The following is a 23,803-nucleotide window of genomic DNA, read 5'->3' as shown; positions in this document are numbered from 1 at the left end:
ACTGATATTTAGGGAGATGACCGTTAAAGCATGAAATCTCATTGCTTCTAGCTGACCAGGCTCAGCACGGTAAATATAAATTTCAATAACTTGGCATCAGCAGGTCAACACGAAGCTCCAAGGACCTCTTTTATTAAACCGAAGTGTGGAAACTGTCCTCGGTATTTGTTACTTTACACCCGAGTCTCCCAACAGATACACTCAACTACGAAAAAAAAAATACAGGAATCTAGCACAGGAGTCTATCTCACAATAGTGAATGTTTCAGGGGAGATAGACTAGGAAACGATTTAAATTAGATGATAGCAAGGAGTTATAACAGATCTGTTATAACTCCTTGATGATAGGCGCCTTTTATATTTTCAAAGTCTGTAATGAAAACGAATCGAAGGAAAACCGGATGACCTGTATAGGCTTCTCCCGAACATAATATTTACAAGCACCCACGGGCTCGGGAATCGAGTTGAGGTCTTCCCCTCCCCTACCCTTCCCTTCCCCTCCCCCTAAACATTTTGCGCTTAAATCATATTCATCACCATGAAGTTAAAAGTTCTATAGAATGTGTTTGTGGGATGGAATCCATTTACGGTAGACTTAAGGAATTAGTAACTACGATTAATAATTTAATATTCCTTTATTCCAACTTTTATGCAGTTGCATGTATAATAGGCATCGAAGTATAAATAGTGCAACACAAAATTTTAACCCACTTCATCATTTCATGAACAAGCAGAATTTCAAAAAAATAGCTATTCCAAGGGACAGCTGTGAAAGGCAACTGGCAGTGGCTATTTTAGGGACTGGCCGCTACAACTCGAACGCTGAACCCGTCCATTTTAGATTCCTACACTGAAAAGATAAGAATGAAAGAAAAAGTTGATAGTGGCTTTCGTTACTAAATGGCACAACAACATCCTACGTCAGGGCCGTAGCCTCCGGGGGCGGCGGGGGGGGGGGGGGGGGGGGGGAGGGCGGCAGGGGGGGCAGCTGCCCCCCCCCCTGGGATTTGAGGTGCAAAAAAATAATAATAAAATAAATAAATAATCGCAAAGGTAAAAAAAAAATAATTGCAAGGTTGGTATCAATTCTGTGAGAAAATACAGTCATGGCCACTAGACAATCATTCAACAATCTGTTTACAAAGGTGTACTGTTTTAGCCAACTCAGTTCATGCCGAAAAGTCCAGTTGGAGTGTTGTGTTGAAAAAATGACTGCACCTATGGCAAAATGAACCCACAATTTCTGACTTCTGATTGAGCAATAAATAACAGTTAAAATGCACCAGAATGCAGTATAATACATACAGTTTTTAAAAATTTTCCACACCGTGGGAGGGCGACACCCCCTCCCACACCTCCCCCCTCGGGGGCTTCGCCCCCTCGTTTCCGCTAACTGCCCCCCCTGGCATTTTGCTCAGGCTACGGCCCTGTACGTAAAAACAATAAAATGGGGAGGGGGGGGGATTTTATAAGTACACGTAGATAGATAGATAAAAAGTTGAGATAGGCATAAATTAAAGTCGAAATAGGTACACAGACAGATAGGGGCATGTCTATCAATATTATATTATTTCAATTAGAACAACGAAGTGTTCTTTGTACCTCTTGGTCCTTTACAAATGTAGGGAAGTTTCCATTCGCAGCTCAGGTCGTTCATCTGAGCGTTGCCGATAACAATAGCACAGTCTTCGTTGCCGCCCCAATTATTGGGCTCTCCAGGCGCCCAATTTCTGCATAAAATGGAAAAAGAAAAGGATGTGAAGTAACTTTTCATAAAAGCATAAATGTCAACTCAAAATGACATTTAGTGGTCACCTCACGATCAATGATAATCGGCATTGCTTCAAATCTCAACTCTGTCTCAACAAACACAATGTCTAACGACCTGTGTGTATAGGCCTATCAAACATCAACCAAAAGATAAATCGTACGCAAAATAATCATTTTAACATAACTGTTATATGTGATAAAAAAGTAACTTCAAAATTTAAAAATGCATTTATGCTTTTAAGCAATGTAATTCTCTGGCAGCCTACTAAAAGCGTGTTCATAAAAAATAGCAACCAGAGGCTACGTAACCCCCCCCCCCCCTGCGCTTTTGACGATGTGGTTGAAAGAATTGAGAGAGCGAAGGAAATACTGCAGAAGCTAAGAGAGGAAGCTGCCATTGTTATCTTGTCTTTGATAATTTATTATGCCAGGTAGCTTACACAATTTTCGCGTCATACGGGGTATCGTCTGACCAAATCCACTTGCCGTCTGTCTGCAGGTCATTTAGTCCGCACCAGAAGGCAGACGACTTCATTTTAGAGAGGACCCAGTACTGAAATTAAAAATATATATATATATAAATGAAATTGTCATAGAAAATCAGAAAAGAAAACGTAATAATTGTAAAATCAATAATGTTTAACTTTTTAACGTTGCGTTGCTCTCAGAATGAGAGAATGAAAGGGCTGAAAGCGGCTACCACGTGTTGTTATTCATCGCACGATTTGAATTTTTGTGTCCGGTTTGGTACATGTATAAAAATTAAGGACCAAATAAGACAAAAATGCTAATGTTGTCGAAAGGTCGTTTACTTGAGTAAGAAAGGGCGCATATTTTTCACATTTTGAGCAAATCAGAGTACCAAATATTGCAGTCTGTTTCATATTTATCTACTGTCGAACCAATACTATAATAGATCTCCAAATATTCCATCATATAAATTTTAGCAAATGACAACTCCACCTCCTATTTCAATCGAGGACAGATGTGTCCTAAATTACCTTTTCGGCCATTGACTGATAAGATAACAAGTTAGCACCCTTCTGCTCACAGTCTTCTAAAGCGGCTGACCAGGTTTTCTTCACGTTTTCTCTCGAGTTGAACTGGTAGCACATGCCAGTGACTCCACAATATAGCCACCCTGCTGGGCATACTGAGGAGAAGAGAAACATTTGCGATAGATTTTTTAAAAGTAAAAAACCAGCTTTACAGCCCGTGAGACATTTCCTATGTTTTGAATAGGAAACTGAATGTCCATGCTGTTTCTTGAATTGGTGATGCACGCTTTAAAATCATTGGCGGATACTGGGTTGATGGTTGTGGAGGAGGAGGAGGGGGAGGGGGAGGGGGGGGGGCAGAATCCTGTATCTCTCGTTTACCAAATTCAAATCGGGTCCCTTTGAAAATACTAATCGGAAACCCACCGAAGAGGAGAAAAATGCCCAAGCAGTAGCTAATTTCCAACTAGAAAAGCACTCCGAGAGCGCAGACCTCCGCCAAGGCAGCGATTTTTGATTATTATTGATTATTGATTGATTGTTGATCCGGATCACCACCAAAAACTAATAATTTCTAAGTTAACCCATTTCTGACCTACCCTGAAAATTTCATCAAAATCGGTCCATAACGTTTTGAGTTATGTTGATGACAAACAAACAGACAGACAGACAAACAGAGGTGAAAACATAACCTCCTTGGCGGAGGTAATAATATTTGGGGCGTGAATGGAACCCCTTTCAAGGGTCTTTAAAATTTACAGTGATATTTTGTCACAAGATCCAAATCAACTTACCACACTGAAAAAAATCACATTTAGCCTGCTAACATTGCCATTATAATTGTGACATTTACAAACACGGATACACACTCGGTTGATCACGTTAAATATTTAGACGCATCTAAAGCGGAATAGAAATCCCGAAAACGCGCGCGCGCGCACGCACACACACACACACACACACACAAAAAAAAAGACAGAGTCGAGAATGCACAGAAAAATGAAGAATACGTAGCAAGTCCTCTTTGTTGCTGCTCTTACCATTTGTATCCTGTGAGTTCGTGGTTAAGCTGAGTGAAAGAAGTACAAGACACACAGATGATTTCATTTCGATCATCGAAAATCTTCCTGGATGGTAGGTCTTTATTATAGACGTTAACGGTGAATGGTGCAATGTTTAACAACTAAAGGTCGCAGTGTCACAGTTTATCCATAAGCGGCTTTGCTTTACATGATAAAACTGTCTACGATGTAATAACAGTGACATGTTCTGGTCAGAGCAAGATACATGTATTAGTGGGCAAACATGTTTCAGCAAAAGAAAAAAAACTTAACATGTAGACTAGGAACACTTCTAACATATAATTTCTTTGCTATTTTTTTTGCAGGCTGTTGGGTAATATAAAGGCCTGAGCATGCAAATACGTGTACTGCTGTCCATTTTTTCATTATCGAGCAGATATATGCCGGTATATCAACGTATATTTACTGATTATATCAGAGTTGTTTTGTTTTTAAAACTTTATGTATGAACCGAAGAAACGTGTCATATTGTCATAAACATGTTTTGTGAATGATGTCTGAAACTGGCGTGCTTTTGTAGTCAGCTAGTCACTAAATGATAGTTATACTTACGGCAAAGCACTTCGCAACATGTGGATATTTTCACAGGTCTGTTTAGACATGAGCTATTTTGGACCGCAATCGAGCTAACTGGCGGCATCAGGTCAACTGCCAGATTGTCTGGGTATTAACATGTTATTTGGATTTTCAACAATTTGCGATGAGTTTGTCAAAATTTTATATATGTTATGTTATGTTACAAGTTGGTTTTTAGATAGGTTTTGGTTATCATCTTTGGTGTCTAGCTAGAACTATGCTCAGTGCTGCTTATATTAAAAATGCTTCCGATAAATATGAAAGCAAGGAGAATTCTATAACACATCAACAATATTTAAAATCGAAAGCGTGTGCGTGGAACTAGATCTGGTGCAGTCTAAAAACACAGATCACGCGTGAGTGCACTACACCAAGAGATTAATTATTTTCTTATTGATGGAACATTTAAACTGTTATACCTTTAGTGTCGTTAAAATGATCTGAATTAAGTAACATTGTTTTATTATAAGAGGTATCGTTATCTATGTAGTAATTTGTCTCTGACCCTTTTCCATAGTTATCTATGGGGTAACATGTCCCTGACCTACTTCACTGGGTTTCTCAAAGCACTTTCCAGTCTTCCGTCCATCTTGCGCTGTACAACACGTTAGCTAAGTAGTGTCCAGTTTGTTGTGTCAACCTACTGACCATGACGGAAGAACCAATCCCACGTCAGATGAAGGCGTTATTAAAGCGAGAACCAGTGCCTTCTTTTATCCTAGAAACAATTGATGTTCCGATTGATCTGATAGGTGAGTGCCCAGCAATGGATTCAATGTGGCCTCCACTACTTGGTTATTTCAATACTAGCGCGGCAACGTAAACGTGGAATGTTAATTTGCAAAACCGCTGCCATTGAGAAAAAACAATTTCTTAACAAATTTACATGTTAAGTCCCTGTGTTAAGCTACTGATACAGCTCAGCTCCAGTTTTAGTGGAGAGCATATTGTATATCGCTTCAAACCAAGAAATCCTTTGGCAACAGTTCATTCATAGCGTTCTGTTGATAACAGCATGTTTTAATTTTTACTTGCTGTTACTTCTTGTAAAATCCTGCGATTTAATTTCAGACGATGAGGTTCTCATTCGGGTGGAATTTGCGGGGATATGTGGTTCGGACATCAAAGTGTATAACTGGACTCCACAGGCAGCGACAGTGAACAACCTGCCTCTAATACTGGGGCACGAATGCGCTGGAGTAGTGGTTAAGGTATTGCTTCCTCTGAAATCAATCTTCTTCTTCATATCTTTGGTTCCTCATATCTTTGGTTTTCCATTTTTGATTACCAATGTACTGCGCATGGTGTCCTATTGAAACTTCCATTTCAGTTCCTAGAGCATCTGTATTTCTGGGTGCGATGTTATAATCACACCTGCCTCGAGTTAAACTAATCCTTAACATTACAGACTGGGCCTAAAGCTTCACTGGCCGTTGGTCAACGTGTCTGTGTGGAGAGCCACCTGTTTTGTGGATGCTGCTACGTGTGCGAGCACGGTGCAAGAGAGATATGTCCCAATATGGCGCAGTTTGGACACGGCAAGGGTTCCATATACGGAGGGTGTGCAGAGTATACCAAAGTTGCGGACAAGTTCTGTTACCCTCTAAAAACCTCTATTGGTAATTGCTTGAATAAGATTCCAATTTCGAGAGAGAGAGAGAGAGAGAGAGAGAGAGAGAGAGAGAGAAAAGGGGGATAGGGAGAGAGAGAAGAGAGAAGAGAGGTTGCACAATATACTTAGTTCAGATACAAATACATAGCTAACTGTAACATTGAAGCAAAAAGTGAAAGTCATATTGAAAATCAAAATAGGATAGGATATCATTTAGTCTTTTTATGGTTCCCTCATGTCATTTTCCATAACATTTAATAATGAATAATGTGTTTTTTGCTTCAGATGTGAATATTACATCATAACATTGCTAAAATTCCATGTGAACTAAACTTGCTATTAAGTATTGAATGATTTTAAGGTGCACGTGAGGCAGTGCTCCTCGAGCCATTGGGCGTTGTCCACAATGGGCTCAGTAGACTGGACATTAAGGATGAGGACGTTTTGATCACTGGATGTGGGACCATTGGTCTGCTGGCTATCAGTGTGGCTAAGGTTTTCGGGGCCAAAAGGTAGTCTTCAGTTAAATAAATAGTACCTTTATGAGACCTTTTAAGGTCCTTTTAGATAAAAGATTATTGTACATAGAAGAACCGTTATCTTTTTAGAACACGAATAATTTGTCGTTTCACTTTTTCGTTTATAAATAGGCCTACTTACACTTGGTTACCTATTGTAGTGGCTAAAGCACTGGTTTTCAAAGACATATAAGCTTCCAACATTTCCAGAATCATTGCAATGGACATTAAGGACGACAAACTGGAAATGGCCAAGAAAATGGGCGCTGATGACATCATCAATTCTAGTGTAGTTGATGTCCATGATGTCATCATGTACATGACTCAAAAATATGGTGTTGGGAGGATATGTGAGTGCACTGGGGTACCAGCGGTTGTCAACAGAATATTTAATCTATTAAGACCAGCGGGGAAGGTCACCTTGATAGGAATGCCAAAAGAGGCCGTCCACATTGAAAAACCCATGACAACCATTAGTAAGTAAATATGTACATAACATTGGGTATTTTATGACTCAAACCAACCAAATCTTGTAGAAACGATTTCCGAAATTCAAGTTATCCGAAATACATGCACTTTCAAAACTTTAAGAACATATTGCTGCTGAAATATTGTAGACAAAATACTACTACTACTACTACTACTACTACTACTACTACTACTACGAAGAAGAAGAAGAAGAAGAAACAATTGAGTGAAAGAAGTCAAAAATATTTTACAAAAATTACATCGAATTCGCTGATAGAATATAATAATTTCAACCACTTTGACGTATATTTTATTTCAGTGTATAGGGCACTCCAAGTAAACACTGTATTTGGACGACGAATTTGGAACAGCTGGGTGGAAAGTGAGCGTCTGGTAGCGGAAGGGAAGGTCGACGTTAACGCCGTCATTACCCACCAAATGCCGATGACGCAATATGAGGACGCCTTTCAGGCGCTCATGGGCGGAGATGCGTGTAAAATTCTTATGGAACCCGGCAAATGATGAAAAAAAGACAATTACAAAATACATGTACGAAGCACACCATATCGCTTCTTTGGTCTAGATTTTGAAAATTGAATGTTGGACCGATGGAATCCAACGACAAACGCAGGTTTTCAAGGAAATAGAAAGTACCTTATGCCATGAAAGTGTTTCCACCATATAGGCAAAGGTATACCGGATGAATGTAGCATTATTTTACGAGAAAAGTCCACACGATAAAGGATATGATGATTATTACATATAAATATTACGTATAAATATACAACAGTTTCTCTTCACTTTACCTCTATTTCTAGCTTTGTTGTTTCCTTTCCTATTTTTGTTTTTCTTTTTGCGTGCATTTACGGCGCTTAGCAAGCAGCAGCACAGAACCTAGGTCAGAAAGGCATTGCCTGATTAAGACTTACTTGTGATGAATACACGGACAATTAATTTATATGTAGTATTTTACAATCCTCTTTTGATGGATATAAACGGTTTAATTTTCTAATCAACAGAAGTTTCTATTATAAGTTTTGTTCTTGTAATACTATTTCTATTAATTCTAATGTAATTTTCATAATTAATTTTAGAAGTGAAAAAAACTTATATGGTAGGCCTATAGTTAAATAAATAGGCAGACAAAGAAAAAAAAATTCTGTTGTTTTGATGGAGCAGCAATTCTAGTTTAGTACAAGTAACCAAAAACTCTTACCAGTACAAGACAGACTTTCCACGCTTGATATCGCATTGTTCACCTATTTGTTTAAGTTCCTTGTAAGTGTGAATGAGAATGTCTTAAAAGACGCGAGGTATAAATATGACCCTTGACCCGCATAATAGCTCACTTAATGCGCATGCGTTGTAGCATGATTCGCCATGAATGAAGTGAAATGTGTGAAATACGTGAGCGAAACAGAACCCACATGATGATTTATTGAGAGCGTTAATTGTCAATAAATATGGTTAATAATTTAAAATATTGTTGATAATTTAAAATATTGGGGAATGCGCAAACGAAATCTGAAGAGGTATATCGCAATTAATAGTAGGCCTACAGAGTGGGCTGTTATTACATAGATTTTAAAGTTAAAATATCTCAAAAAGTTATTTATAACAAACAAATTATGCGTTAGTATAATTAGACTCAGAAGTGTTTAAAATTAGCTCCGACGGACAAGATCATGTTGGTGCTTGAGAATATGTGCGAATTCCAGACACTGACCAGACACTGACACTGACACTGACCATATTGACCAGTTCATGGCCACTTTTTTCTTCACCGATTTAAAATGAAAGAAAAATGGGTACTAATAACTTATTAAAAAAATAATAGAGAAACGTGCACTTACATGTAGAGATAGGCAGAGTCCATCTAAAATAAACACACGACACACTAAGGACAAAGTCAATCCCGTACGTGTAGGTGTGATATTTATGTAGGAGTGCAGAATGAAGTCCTGTGTTAGGGCGTTGTGACGTCATGCTATTACCCTGTGTGACGTCATAACACTTGACACATCGGACAGAGCGTAGAATTATTCATGTTATTTGTACAATATAAATATGGGGGATGCCGTTCATAAGACCGCGTATCAGTTATATTTGGATTGGGGCAAAAAGTTGTAGATAATACCGTGCACTCGCTATACGAACTGATTCCGTACAGATATTACTTCAAACGCTTTTTATTACTAACTTTTTGTATGCATGCGTGCGTGGTTGTGTGTGTGTGTGTGTGTGTGGTTGTGTGTGTGTGTGTGTGTGTGTGTGTGAGAGAGAGAGAGAGAGAGAGAGAGAGAGAGAGAGAAATCATAAAATAGACAAAATATGAAGATATATCTGCTGCATGTGTACTGACCTTTTGGTCGTCGTTTACATATATACGGTATATTCCAATTACACGACATATCATTCATATCTCCATTACTTATGGCCACAGCACAGTCCTCGTTGCCGCCCCAATTGTTAGGTTCTCTGGGTGCCCAATGCCTGGAAAAAATACACATTTGATAAAAAAAAAACAGAGTACAGGAACCTAGCGCTAGGCTATTTCGATGTCCCTTTCTCCACTTCCTAGCCCCCCCCCCCCCCCAAAAAAAAAAAAAAAAAAAAAAAATTGAACGCAACACGACTATATGCATGTGACTAAGTACATGTACCTCAGTTCATTTTGTATGAAGGACAGCTTAAGGGAACATGATAACAGCTTAATCGGTTTTAGTCTAGCGGTATTACTTTTCTATCTAAGCCAGGTTCTGTGACTGACATGAACTCAGGTTAGAGACATTTACGGAACTTACACCAGTGTCGCGTTATACTCCGTGTGGTCAGTCCATACATAGCGCCCATCTTCATAACGGTCATTTAGCCCTGACCAGTAAAAATTGACCACCATGTTCTTGAGGACCCAGTCCTAGTAGGAATATAATAATAATAATAATAATAATAATAATAATAATAATAATGACGATGACTGTTTGTGAAGCTAGGGTGTCAAACCTGACACGCGGACGCCAGTGTTGGTCTTATTATATTGTCATTTAAATGCTAGATAGCCCGTTTACTGTTTTACTGGCTCGTTTTAGTATGGTGTAACTGTTGACTAGCTTCAGTTTAGGCATGGTGTACAGGTTTATCCCAGATTATGCCCTGGCTAAATTTGAAGGCCAAAATTCCACAGATTCCACTCTTGCAATTGCTGTGTCGTTTATATATTCCTTCACTTTTATAGGGTGTCATTTCCAGAGCTGAAAAGCCTGAGGTTTCAGTCGTCGGAACGAATCGCCAGTCGTAAAGAGATCGTTTCTCATTATCTCGAATAGAATTAGTCAAAGTTTTGTTCCTTGCGGTACTTGCTTTGCTTGTGGGATGACCATTTTTACACCTTCTTTTCGACTCTTTTGAAACTTGGTCTAAAGATTTGTGGTGCAACTGGACACTTCTGTGTCCTTTATATAAGTGGTCTACTGGTATTTAGTAAAAGACCTTAGTGTAATCGACTAATAACACTTTGTCCCAGACTGGGTGTCTCCTTTGGTGTCGATGATATATGGGATGATATCAATATGGAATGAAGTTTATTTTGAGTTGATTGTCTATCAAATGACGGGAAGTCAAGAAGATGATGAAGTGATTGCTTTTTTGCGAGTAATTAACTTATCGAAGATTAAGATAATAAGTAGCATTATATTATTAGAAGTATATAACAATAAAATGGGAAATATGAGATTGTGAATGGTTTACATAATGAAATATACTGGTAACATGAACCGTTTTAGATCAGGAGACTACAGACTACACTGATGTTCTATATATACCTAGACCAAATGAGATTTTGCAATTTTACTCCAACTAAAAATGTAATCAATATGGTAATTCGACTGATTGACAACAGCATAGGAAAAGTGTAGTATAAATAAAAAGATAAGTGTGTGTGTGTGTGTGTGAGAGAGAGAGAGTATTATACAGAAGTGCTAAACTGCTATTATATGGAGTAATGAACACGGTTGGTGGGCGTAATTTGACTATAATATGTTTTAAATTCTTATCAACAGTTTAATCGGATTAATCCTCCTTGATTGATTTTTGAGTGCTGAATTGCCTCACTGTTGCCATTAGAAAGCAATACTAGCACTGTTAATGGTTTTATAAGTGAACGCACATGCGGGCCTTTTGTGCGTTTGAGAATTTCTGATTCAGATATATTAACATTTTATCTCAACATTTTACACATCGCTGCGACAAATGTGGATCGTGGTCTTAAAGATTGCTTCATTATTATTATTATTATTATTATTATTATTATTATTATTATTATTATTCTACCATTTTTCAGTCAGATGCTCTTAATAAGCATGTAGAACGCATGGCACACACTTGAGCTTTATATTGCAATAACACCTATAGCGATATAACGTGTTGAATAATCATATCAGCTGAAACGACGACCCTTTGCTTTCAGTGTTGAATTTTACTCACCTTTTCACCCTGATTCTCATAAGACAGCAGGTCTCCTCTCTCTAGTCTACAGTTGGCCAGGGCAACTTCCCATGAACATTTTCGAAAGTGGTTGAACTGATAGCAGCGTGCGTTTCTATAGTTATATATCCATCCTTCTGGACATTCTATAATAATAAACCAAACGAAACACTATTGTATAAAGATATATGGGTATATAAATTTTAAAAAAGATTTCAAATATTCTGAAAAGAATGGTCTCACGCCTGCAAGCTAACTTTACTCATGGAGCAGAGTGAGACTGTAAGCTTAAAGATAAAACAGGCTATGTCGATAAATGTTTGTTTTTTTGTCATCATAAGATTAAAATATTCATTGAAGCGAACTCCCAACAAGGACATAATGCGACGTTCGGATGTTATTGATTGTTTTAATCGGCCTTAGCCTATGAAATATGTGCTAAATTGCACATAAAGTAATGAGAAATATATAATAACTATGACAATTCAACGACTTACATCGTACAGTATATCATTCCAATTATATATCAAATACAGTACCACAGGCGCTAAGAGTACATCACAATCATATCATAACAATTATGAATAAGGGCGCAATCGTATATTGACTTATAATGAGAATGTCAATCTAAATTCCATATTCCATTCATATATGATTTATACTGATGATAAATTAAGCGGCAGTAAAGTGATGCTTTATACATTAGATCGTGTCATCATGGCCTCCATTGCGTAGAACTGTAATTAAGTTATTCATTGAATATTCCAACAGCTGTTTAGACTAGGCCATTGAGGTGTGAGAAATCAGAGCAGCTTAGACGGAAATCTGGGCTTAAGATTTAGCCCAGTATTTTAGTCCTCTTCATGAAAAAAGTACAGTGGTCCACGGAATTAAAGTAGGTCTAAAAAGGTAGTCATGTTAACTGTTCCATAACGAGTGCAATATTTCGATTTTTTTAGACTACTATTGATCTGTCATAGGTAAAAATAGACTAAATATCTGGTCTAAAAGATTAGACCAATTTTGGTCTGACGCTGTTTAGTGAACCGGACCCAGCTTATACGAGATCTGCCAAATACATCCAATCCATATCCATAATAAGACCGGCATATCTGTGCCTATCTAATATGTTACCGTAGCTGACATGAATCAGACGTAGCATTTACCTATTATGTCAAATATATTTTTCTGGTTGGGCCGACCCCAAGGAAAGTGTCCACAGATCCGGCTGTACAAATTCATATTTTCCCTACATCTCGTAGCACCCACAACCTACCTGAGAACCCCAGCGAAAGTTCCGTGCATATTGCAAGAATGACGGCAATTCTTGCCGAAATTTCCGTCATCATCTCTGCCGCTTTTCTGACCTATTGTGTTCTGTTGATATTTGCAGAAGCAAAAAACATTATAATAGTTAATAGTTGTGGTTTAAACAGTCGAAAGGCAGCCTCGTTAACCTCTGTTTATGACTGTCCCTTATCCACCCGTGTCACTGATGCAGTCTTGATGTTTTTTAATATGAGTGTATCAGTCATTTAATTTCTCAAAATACTGGTGCAGTTATAAAGGGCTTAAGTTTTGCGCATTAGTTATTCCCACGGATATATAAGGTGTTGAAGCAATTTTGACAAATCATTGTTAATTATTATAATCCAATCATTGATAAAGCGGGGGGAGTGTTGTACATGGATATTTTTGTCCCATTTAAAGATCGGAGATGTGTGTGCGTTCTCCTAGTCTGTCTTCCCTCTCCCCGTACGCACGCGCGCGCGCACACACACACCGCGTTCTGCCATTTAAGCATGCTTCTAGAAACTGATCGACTGTTATTGTATTTCAGGCCAAGGAATTCGGTGTCATTCTGTTTTACTTTAAACCTAAACTGCTTAAAACAGCCAGAAACAATATGGGAATAATCCCTATTACCGATGGGTTCATATCTTCATATCCTATTTCATACGCAATTTAGTTTCAGCGATTCAGTTATTATAAAAACGATGTTTCAGTTATTGTCATAGGAAGGTATATCACACTCTATATAATGAGAACAAATAAGAGGAAATATAAATGCTGGTACAAGAGCAGTATCATTTCGTGCACACCGCCTGTGTAACATGTTATCAAAGTAATTCACAGACCTACCGGTATATTTTCAATACTGTCTCGTTGGGGAAAATTTGATATGTTTCAAATATTTTACTAAATGAGATTTATACGTAAATCGACACTGACGGTGAAAGAAAAATTCATGTTCAGTCGACCTCAGCAATGTGCCCTAAATAAGCTTGACAAATTTAAAACTTCGAGAACACGAAATGCACGAAATATGGCAATACATGTATAAATATAATGCGTCTGAGAATAGACTCATCTTCCCAAAAAGAAAAAAAAGAAGACAAATTAATAGTTACATAAAACGACATATAAATGAATGACAGAGAAAGGGAAAAAAGAAAGAAGGAAAGAGGGAAGACAATGTTAAGTCCCATGTTAGACTAAGTGATGCACTTATTTATATAGACATTTTATACCCGTTCTCTATTAAGTTCAAAGCAGTGCTGTAAGTTCAAATACCACCAACTCGCTATTTAGCCATTTATTCAATACAGTAGCTTTTCTCATGTCAGGACTTAATTCAGATATGCTATTACTGCCAGACATACTTACTGTATGTGATGTGACCACAGAACGAAAAACAACATTATCGTTATTATCAACATTTGATATCTATAGCAGAATGAAAACGGTTTGTTGATAGAAACGATAAGCAGAGTATTATAGGTACATACGAATACACGTACATATAATAATAAACATTTTTGTAGATAGCGTGGTTATTGAGAGAGATGCGGCAGACACATTTTATAAACATTTATTAATAAAAGCAATGATATTCTCCTACAAAGCTGTATGAAAAATTAAAGGCAGTTTACATATTCATGTCAACTAAGCAGTAATTTTTTGTCCTTCAGATATGTATAAATTACATTTTCATGTGCGAGCAAGAAAAACATACATTCTAGTAATACTGTTTTTTTTTTTTTTTTTTTGAGGATGCACCATCTACAGTAAAACGAATTTCTAAACGGCAGAAAACAATATTCCATTAGATTAGGCATCCTAATCTTATGTTTTCCCACTGGACACATCTCCAAATAAGCAAATGGCCAAATTTGGAAACGAGACATTTCTACTGTCTACCAAAAAAGGTCATTATCACATCAATTTTTTCATCTTGTTTTCGTCTTTCATTGTGAGCAAACGATTTGTATTGACTTTGTGTATGAATATCATCCTATTCTTCCTCATTGACTACACACAAAATAGGCGGAGAGTATCGGCGGCATCGGCTGGGGATGTACCATGGCTCAGGAAGACGGACTTGGGGCGGATAACAGCGCGTGCCGGGAGGACAGTTCGACTTCACCTGACGAGATAATGATGAAATGTTGAGAAAATGATTTAAAAAGTCACGGTAGCAGTAGGTCAGTCAAGGTCAGAATGTTTTGTGCGCCACATGGTAAAAGCAAGAGTGTGTGTGTGTGTGTGTGTGTGTGTGTGTGTGTGTGTGTGTGAGAGAGAGAGAGAGAGAACGTTTTAGTATGGGATTCTGCTCACGGTGCAGCATTGCATTAGGTGTGGGATTCTTAAACTTGAAGCAATCTGTTAGTTGAGAGAGTTGAGATATCACATTGGATACTACGTGCTTAGTGTTATTGACCGGCACGTCATTACGCTCTTTAGAAACGACTGATTCATCAATTATATATCTGAAATGTAACATCATCTCACGCATGTCACACAATGTTAATTTCTGAATAACTTTCCATGCAATTTGATCATAATTACTTAACGCTACATGATCTGAAGTGAGACACTCACCTCAGCACAAGAGACATACGGCTGCTCTGGGAGGGGCGGGCAAGGTTCGTACCCTGGGGAGCCGCTCCTGAACGCAGACTGAACGTGCCAGTTGCGACCAAACGGCCGATACACGTTGATTCCAGCCGTAAATTCCTGGAGAAAAAAAGGACACACGCTAAAAATGTAGAAGCATCTGTGTAGTGGTAAAATACGACTTTCATTGTTTCTAGCCCTAATTTTCAGAGTCAGTCATGTGAATAAGGCAAGACGAGGCATGAATTACATAACTGATGCCTGTACGATTAGTTGGGTTGAATAGGAAAGCCCCCGCACTACAGGGTCGCGCCAGGATGGGTGGCCCCATTACACGTGTGAACGCGCCATGTATCGACAAGCGCAAGTATCTACCATGCATCGCATTACGAATTCTCTGTTGGATAAGATTGAATAAGATATTGGGTACGAAGGCGTAGGGGAAATCAAATCATTTGTATGATCACACCGCACATTCGAGTGAAAAATCCTCCAATAATTGAGTCAGTAAAGAAAATTAATGGTGTCGGGTCGAATACAAGTTTGACACTAAGAGCAATTCTTTTCCTTGTAAAAGCAATTCTTTTTCCTTGTAAAAGCACCATCGGGTGTAATAAATTATGGGTATTGAGACAAATGTGTTTAAACCTAACCAGTTTATGTATTATACGAACAATCGTCACAATCTAGATAGAGTCAGTCGAAAAAGGTCATTTTAATAGACGTGGAAAGCTTTGCGACATACATGTACCTCAGAAACGAATTTTAATTTAAATAAAGGGAAATGCAACTAAAAATTTAACAAAACCGAGGAAGGCAATGACATTACAAGCTGCAACAAGCCCCTTAATCCAATCACGTACTGTGTCCCTTTTTAAAGTTAATACAGTTGCTGGGTTGATAATACATATCCCGTGATCGAATTCTGTCTAACAATGGTGCAATAAGCCTACAATACGAAATTATCATTTGCGTAATGAGCGGATGTTTTTGCTCTACATGATATTCCGAACAACTCTATGCTTTCTTTTAATTTGGTCACGTTACTGGATATAAGGTAAAGTAAAGAATTTATTCCCCTGTAATTCCCCTGTGCGATCCTTGATACAATTGTCCAATTATCACAGAAGTGTGGTATTGGTGTGCAAGTTGTCTGTCTTGTTTTAGTGGCAATAGACAAGGCGATCTGATGATGTAACATGTTGCACTTATTGTATTGTATTGTTGGCAATAACGATTCGAGAATGCTTTTGGCATTTGGGATTTGCTAATTTTACACACACGTGTAATTCGCAAGTCGTAATACTGAATTCCATACATTTCAGGGATTTGTCTCTTACCATTAACCTGGTTATCCATAAATGTGCCCATTTTGAGAATTTCTGTTGTACTGTTGACATCTCTGTTATGAAATCCTTATAATGTTATAATGTTATTAGTTTCTAATGAGTCATTACATTTCTAGTATTGTGAATACTTGGCTCAATAAAATTTTGATGGATATATTTTCATGAACGTTTTCATAATGATTAGTTTTACTTTCGGTATTGGTTGACGACATTCTGCGTAGCAAGCTTTCTTTTTGCTAATTGATTAGGCCATTGCTCTTGTTCTGTTTAAGTAACGAATTAGTGACATAATACGCATTAATCAAATTTGCAATGGAGTATTACCAACATGTAATCCTGTTCACCATCCCAAAACACGTCATTTTTTTGCCTTCACAAATGAATGGGTACATGATATACAATTGATTGCTTAGCATTTATATCTATTAACGGTGAACATAAACACGAAGAACTAAAAAAAAAATGGATTAAAGAATCATAATTTTGCGCAAAAAGATATTTGAATGTTTTTACTACATACATGTAAATGCCTAACGCGCATTGTATGCCTTTGGGTTTTTGTTTATAAATTTAATTTAAAGAAAACCTCATAATTTTGTGCGTCACACCAGAAAAAGCAGCAATGCTACATATAGTGTATCTTTTTTCATACTTATCTTTTTTTTTTATATTTGTCCTATTATTCTATTCTTTATAAATATGTGTGGTAAAGACAGCTGGCAATTTCGATTACTTACCCTTCAAAGCTCAATATACTATATTATTATTATTATTATTATTATTATTATTATTATTATTATTATTATTATTGTTGTTTGTTGTTGATGTTGTTTGTTGTTGTTGTTTAGCGTTTTCAATAGATCTAGATCTAGATTCTCTTACCTGAAGTAGTAGCACAACTGATGCCAACAGCAACATAGACATCACATAACGACTTGGAAAAGACATTTCAATCCTCTTCTCCTCTCTTATACAGCAAAACGTTCCTTCTGTTCCGAACAGCAACTCCCAAAGAAATCTCGCTAATGTTCAACTATGCAATCTGCAATCACTCACTGCTGCAACGAGGAGGCAACTGGAGATAGGAATAACTCGGACGAATAACCCAATCAGACACCGGTCTTTATTGGAATTACCGTCTACGCATGTCATTGCAGCGGTACCGTGTTATCTTGCCAAGACATCATCTTGTTTTCCCCAGGCGGGTGAAATATTCTGAGAAATCTTACACGGTGCCAAGTGTCAGTTACATAAAACTGTCGTTACCAATTTTTTGATGCGTTGTTTTAGATTGCATGTGTGGAAGACAGATTTGGTAAATATTGCGTTCACACAGATCAAGTATTTAGAGCCAACGTTACTGTGTCAGACCAGCTCTCCCTACTTTTTGTGCAGGAATCGTTGGGGCTTGGTCAAAATGACTCACCATTGCGAAAACAAAATTTGCCTAATTTCGAACAGGTACAGTTAAAGGCGACTTCTGCTGAGGCAATGCATTAAACCCTTCAGTGGTGTTAAACACAGATCCTGTCAATGGAACACTAAGAACGAGTTAATAAACTAAAAGCACACTAGCTTTTGTTCAAGAATCATTTTGAATGCTGAACTAAGAGCGTGGAATTAGACAGACTTGGTTAATTTACAAAACACCTCTGCTCTGTGATTGAGTATAAAAACCGAGTTAAGCTGTTGAACTTATGCAACAGAGAGCTGTGGTGTTAATCGATCCAGAGATTTCTGAAAGTCACAATTAAGTACTGTATTTCCCGATCTTGCCTCGATGCATTACGGAATAACTATCCAGGTTTTATTCACTGTAGCGAGTATACTTTCAACAGCACTTAAAAATTATATCCTTTTTGAAATCCACCCTTTAGTTTTTCCCATATTTTTTCTGCAGAACCCTCTTTTCAGTGTGTGGCAATTTTCAGAAACATCGACTTTACACGAAAACTGTAAAAATCATTGCAAACGACAGAGGACGGCTTTGATTCTTTACAATAATGATTAGAGAATCTTAAAGAAACAGGTCATCTTTCTTTCACTGAGGGCTCATAAAACTATTACTAATTAATAAATGTTATTTTCTCTCTACTTGACACACACCGTGAAGAAATGCTAAGAAAACAATGTTTTCAAATGGAGAACACCTTTGGGGAAGATCAACTTAGGTTTTCCGTGAATTTTCCATAACCAGACAAAATACGTGTGACAAAAACCAATTTGCTTGCAATTAGTGGAGGTTTAGCTACATGTGACAAGCATAACACACTGCATTAATAAGATTTGCCTCCACACATGACCTCATATGACGTAGGCCTAGTTAATATTAGCTACCATGGATCGGGACTCTTACATGTACAAATCGAGATAAAACGCATGATCAAAGCACATTGACTTTGATTGATGAAAAAAAGAGATCAATTTTAGATTATAACAGTTGTTGTGTATGATGTGGATGTATGTACTAGTATATATAGAAATTTTCCTTGCGTTTTTCTCTGCATTAGTTTTATAATATGCGGGTGTGTTCCTGTGAATGCGAGTGCGTGTGTGTGGTTGTGTACTATTTTTGCTTCCCTTGAAGAGAGGGGAGGGGGGGGTCTTACGTGCCTTCCTGCCCACATAACATGTATATCACACGTGCTATCTGTCTGCATTGCATAAAGCAATCGTTATAATTGGACAGTACGCGCTTATAACAATCTTCTCATGATAACGGCTTATTTCTTCATTACAAATAAAACCACATACATGTATCTAACTGATTTATTCTGGAGTAATGTTCTTTTTTTAAACTAGAAACGTTTTTTTTCCACAGGCGGTGGTTTTGTTTAAATTTATTGCACAACCCATGATTTGCGGCTGGGTCTCGATCAGAATTCGACAAGCTGATCTAAGAGGGCATGTGTTGGAATTTGAAATAGAAGATGCAGCCCGAACAAGGTCCAATGCTCGATTAAATTAAGAACGTATCCAGAACAGCTGACTATCAGATCCGCAAATCAAATATGACCTCTCACCAAAAAGATTGCCGCTTAATTCCCGATTAGACACTGAATAGATTCCCCTCGCAACAAACATTCAAGTGGATCGGCCATATTTGATCCGTGAATCTATTGGTCCGTTGTTCTGAATGCGCGCTAAGAGAGTTGTGAACTAGTACACAGACAGAAACATTAACTGCATCAACCGCCAGTGTATTTCAACACCATCAGAATCGCCGTTAATTCGATCGATTACCGGTATTCAACCATCAAATTCCTCTGAGTATTACACATGAGAAGTGACTTCTGATTAATGATGTAATTATATCTGCCCTTCCCAGGCTAGATCAGGGAGTGAGATATACTGGTAACAGACACAATGCATATTCAGAAGTGTTGGGAGTAATCACAACACATTTCTCTGGGAAACTGATCCGATCAATTATCGATTAGAATAACGTAGGGACAGAGACGTCAGTGCTCCTTATAGGAACGGATGAAGCCATTGGAATAAACCTATTTCAACTCATCTCTTATCCTGAACAAAACAAAGCAAAAAAAAAAAAAAAAAAAAAAAGAAAGAAAACAAAGGAAAAATTAAGTTGTTCGACATAAAAATGATTTGGCAGGGAAAATCTCGAATAGGATACCTTTACAGGGTTGGACAGGGTTGGACATGTTTGTGTTACCTATAGTTTCAAATTTTATTATTTCATAAGTCAAGACTTACTCATTACTAAGTCGCTGGGAGTGGACCGAAAATTTAATTGAATAAATATGAAAAAAGAAAAGGAAAAGAAAGCAAAATAATGAGTTCCATACATGTAGCACCATATCAAACATGAATCAAACGTATACATTTTACCCCAATCTTAAATGTTCTTGTAATGCTTAATACACGTTGGTTGTCCTTAATGTGATGAAAATAGACACAGGCAGTCGATTACATTGTTTATTTCATCTTTGTTTAGATCAATGTATGCTAATACGTAAATTGCATTATGTTTTGCTGGTAACGCACAATCGCCTAAATGCGTTACAACAAGAATAGGTTGTTCATAATTTGATCTCAAGCATGTGCACGTTTCATCAAATATTGATAAGGCAATAAATATTGTAAATATTGTGGTAAAAAAGGTTTGTCACTGGAGGGATGATGACGTTTCCATTGATCCTGCGCATCATGACTTCCGGACCTCACATGGCAAGTAGGTCATGTGATCAAGTTCCCTTTAGAAAGGGTCAAAGGGTCATGCCCAAGAAAGTATTAAGAAAATATTTACTTTTTTATCAACAGATATTATTTTCAGGTGCATGAGAAAAAGAAAAAGGAAAAGGTAATTGGCTAAGCGAATGCCAACAAATGAAAATTGTATATTTGTAATATGAAAAGGCATCGAATAAAGATTTTAATTACTACAAACATTACCCAATAAGATTTCGTTTTGTGGTACTTCATGGCATTGTCTTCAGCCAAGAATTTTAATCATAAGCTTTCCTAATATTTCTGGAATTTTTTGTGCAAATGTAATGAATGTCTTTTTTCTTCCTGGAGGAATAAAAATGTGAAGTGTGATACGTTTTCTTATACATATACAGTTTTGTGCGTTTATGCGTGTGCATGTGATCAGTACAACAACAGAATCTATCAAATTAAGATAGATATTTAGAAAAAACTTAAACCGGCATTTTCAGTGTTGAAGAATGCAGATTTATAACACAACAGCCAACATCGGCGTGACATCTAACACATTTCAAATTGAGCACCTAATGCATCTTAAAGTAAGAATTATTAGAACGTGACTTTTACTCAATATGACGGATGCTGATCTGAACGTTTTTAAGGCAAAATCTATAATGTCAGGTTTGGTCAAAAAGATCCTTATTCACTGCATTACATACTTCTTTTGGATAATAGATGAATCTTCAGTGTTAAATGACTAAATTCCTAAGCATTTACATAAATTTCATTATATCGTCATCGTCAAATTAAATATTTTTGGGTAAAAATGCAAAATCAGTTCCTCAAATATCTCCTTTACCTGACCACCCACGAACACCGTTTTAGCGCCAAATTAATGGCACCACAGAGTGCTTCAATACCCTGCCAGCGATTTTTCTAAAAAACTTTAATTCAGATTTTATCGTTAATATGGCAAAATAAAGACTTTGTTCGATGATGTCTATGAAAAATTTTTCAAACCAAAATAACAGCGCGGGATTGAAGCACATAGACTTGTCGTCACCTATGCTAATCTTTGTGATAAAATCTTGTTCACGGATTGAGTTACGTCCCATAATGATTACTATCTCACCTCAAAATAGAAAGGTGTTAAATTGACAATAAATGTTTTCAAGTGCCTATGATTATGCTTAGCAGCGTGAGATATAAACAACAAAATTTTATATTTTCGAAGGGATTTTTATTACATATTTTTTTAATCGACACAAAAGTAGACGAATTATTTTTCAATAAGATGCAAGAAAAACCTCATTAATGGTAACTGGATGATCATAAATTAAAACCCTTACAGAACCTTTAAAGCAGCATTGACTGGAACTACTCAATCCCATCCTTTATGGGTGTACATGTATATTTAAATGGATTTTAATTAAAATAAAATTAATTTTTTACTTAATTCCCTTTACAGTTTGAGAACTGAAACAGTTCATCCTCATCCTCATTGTTGGATAGAACCAAACACGTGCTTCTACAATTACAGGAAGCCCATCATCGTTCTCCCATTGTTATTAACCTCCATGACAACAAATTAGACATTTCCCTGGTGACGATATTGCAAGTGACAGAGATAGAATAGCAAGAGTTCCTTTAAAATTGTGTCTACTCATAGGTTATTGTAGTTGTCTCTCCCCTTGTTATGTTCTAATCGATAAAAAACTGTATATCTAGGCAAAAAGTGGTGAAATATTGATATTCTACAGAAGTTACATGGGACAAAAGCGCAGCTTTTATGGGTAGTTTTATTTATTCAAGAATAGAACAATGCTCTCTGTTGTCGAAAAAATGGATTGCGGAGAATAAGATATCACCTCTGCTTAAGTACTCGATTACTACTTGTTATGAAAAGAGGGGAATGGCTGCCAGTTAAAGGCATTTATTTTGAAAAGCGACATGTGATGCCGTGATATAGACATGTGTTCAGTAAAACATTAATAACACAAATAATTAAGTAATAAGCATCGAAAAGCCAAAGAAGCAAAAAAGATGTCTTTGCACAAATACGTTTAAATACTGCATAACAAACGTGAACTAATAAGATATTTTGATATATTATGAGATATTAGCTTACATCTATACATCTTTTTTATAATTATTATTCAAATTCCGCTCTTTTCGTACTAAAAGTAAAATGAGATAAGATCTTGTACCGTAAGTACTGTCAGATGAAATAAGGTGAGTTACTCTGTAATAGCAAATACACCGTGTAAATACAATGTTTGTCAAAATTTTTCACTTACACTATAAGAAACATCAACTGCACACGTATAAGAGCCATAAAGCAATTATTGTGTTACACGTGTATCTCCGTATAGATTAAAACATAATCCACGTCCGTTGAATAAACATTTCTAAAATATCTTACAAAAGCTACAATATGTATTATTAATCAAATATTTACATTTACCGAAGGTGGACGTTTACTGTCACTTCCTGAACATTAACAAGTTTATTTTTGTAAGTTTGTTGCCATGATTTTCTGACACCCACATTTTGTTCACATTTTTGTTCAGTTTTTGGGGTTTGATAGATATCAAACACACACACACGCGAGCGCGAGCGCGCGCGCGCGCGCCTAAACCCTTTGAAGTCTTTTCATATACTGTTTGGCTTGCACTTGGGAAGAGAGCCAAATTATAAGGTAACGCCTCATTTGCATTTCGGTATATGAACTAGATAAAAAAATTAGGATTGCCCATTATTAACAGTAAATGAATATGTATCTCTTACCCATCTCTAACATGTTCCTATGTTCCAAACTCCCATTCACAGTGAAACACATCTTGTATAATATGACAACCTTTATCGTAAAGATTTTTTAACAA

General features: G+C 37.0%; 3 protein-coding genes across 3 annotated transcripts; 1 reads left to right on the top strand and 2 right to left on the bottom strand.

Annotated features, from left to right (window-relative positions):
- Positions 1 to 621: 621 nt before the first annotated feature.
- On the bottom strand, positions 622 to 12,985 carry LOC106163844 (C-type mannose receptor 2). The gene is made up of 8 exons (XM_087018190.1): positions 12,782 to 12,985; positions 11,506 to 11,651; positions 9,828 to 9,940; positions 9,386 to 9,516; positions 2,771 to 2,922; positions 2,210 to 2,322; positions 1,602 to 1,729; positions 622 to 849 (listed from the first exon to the last, which is right to left on the bottom strand). Exons 1-8 carry the CDS (start codon positions 12,852 to 12,854, stop codon positions 845 to 847), a joined length of 861 nt encoding a protein of 286 aa, XP_086874316.1. The 5' UTR covers positions 12,855 to 12,985; the 3' UTR covers positions 622 to 844.
- On the top strand, positions 5,075 to 7,823 carry LOC106180999 (uncharacterized). The gene is made up of 6 exons (XM_013565234.2): positions 5,075 to 5,177; positions 5,497 to 5,636; positions 5,834 to 6,044; positions 6,399 to 6,549; positions 6,766 to 7,031; positions 7,343 to 7,823. The coding sequence occupies exons 1-6, from the start codon at positions 5,075 to 5,077 to the stop codon at positions 7,543 to 7,545; spliced, it is 1,074 nt and encodes a 357-aa protein (XP_013420688.2). The 3' UTR covers positions 7,546 to 7,823.
- A 1,188-nt stretch (positions 12,986 to 14,173) lies between the features above and the next one.
- Positions 14,174 to 18,133, bottom strand: LOC106180998 (uncharacterized). Its single transcript, XM_013565232.2, has 3 exons — positions 17,634 to 18,133; positions 15,388 to 15,522; positions 14,174 to 14,932 (listed from the first exon to the last, which is right to left on the bottom strand). The coding sequence occupies exons 1-3, from the start codon at positions 17,697 to 17,699 to the stop codon at positions 14,801 to 14,803; spliced, it is 333 nt and encodes a 110-aa protein (XP_013420686.2). The 5' UTR covers positions 17,700 to 18,133; the 3' UTR covers positions 14,174 to 14,800.
- Positions 18,134 to 23,803: the final 5,670 nt, after the last annotated feature.

This window comes from Lingula anatina, chromosome 7 (assembly GCF_051362555.1).
Source record: "Lingula anatina isolate TDL-2025a chromosome 7, LinAna3.0, whole genome shotgun sequence".
Taxonomy (NCBI): domain Eukaryota; kingdom Metazoa; phylum Brachiopoda; class Lingulata; order Lingulida; family Lingulidae; genus Lingula; species Lingula anatina.
Note: the sequence above shows the minus strand (reverse complement) of the source record. Positions and strands in the feature narration are given on the sequence as shown.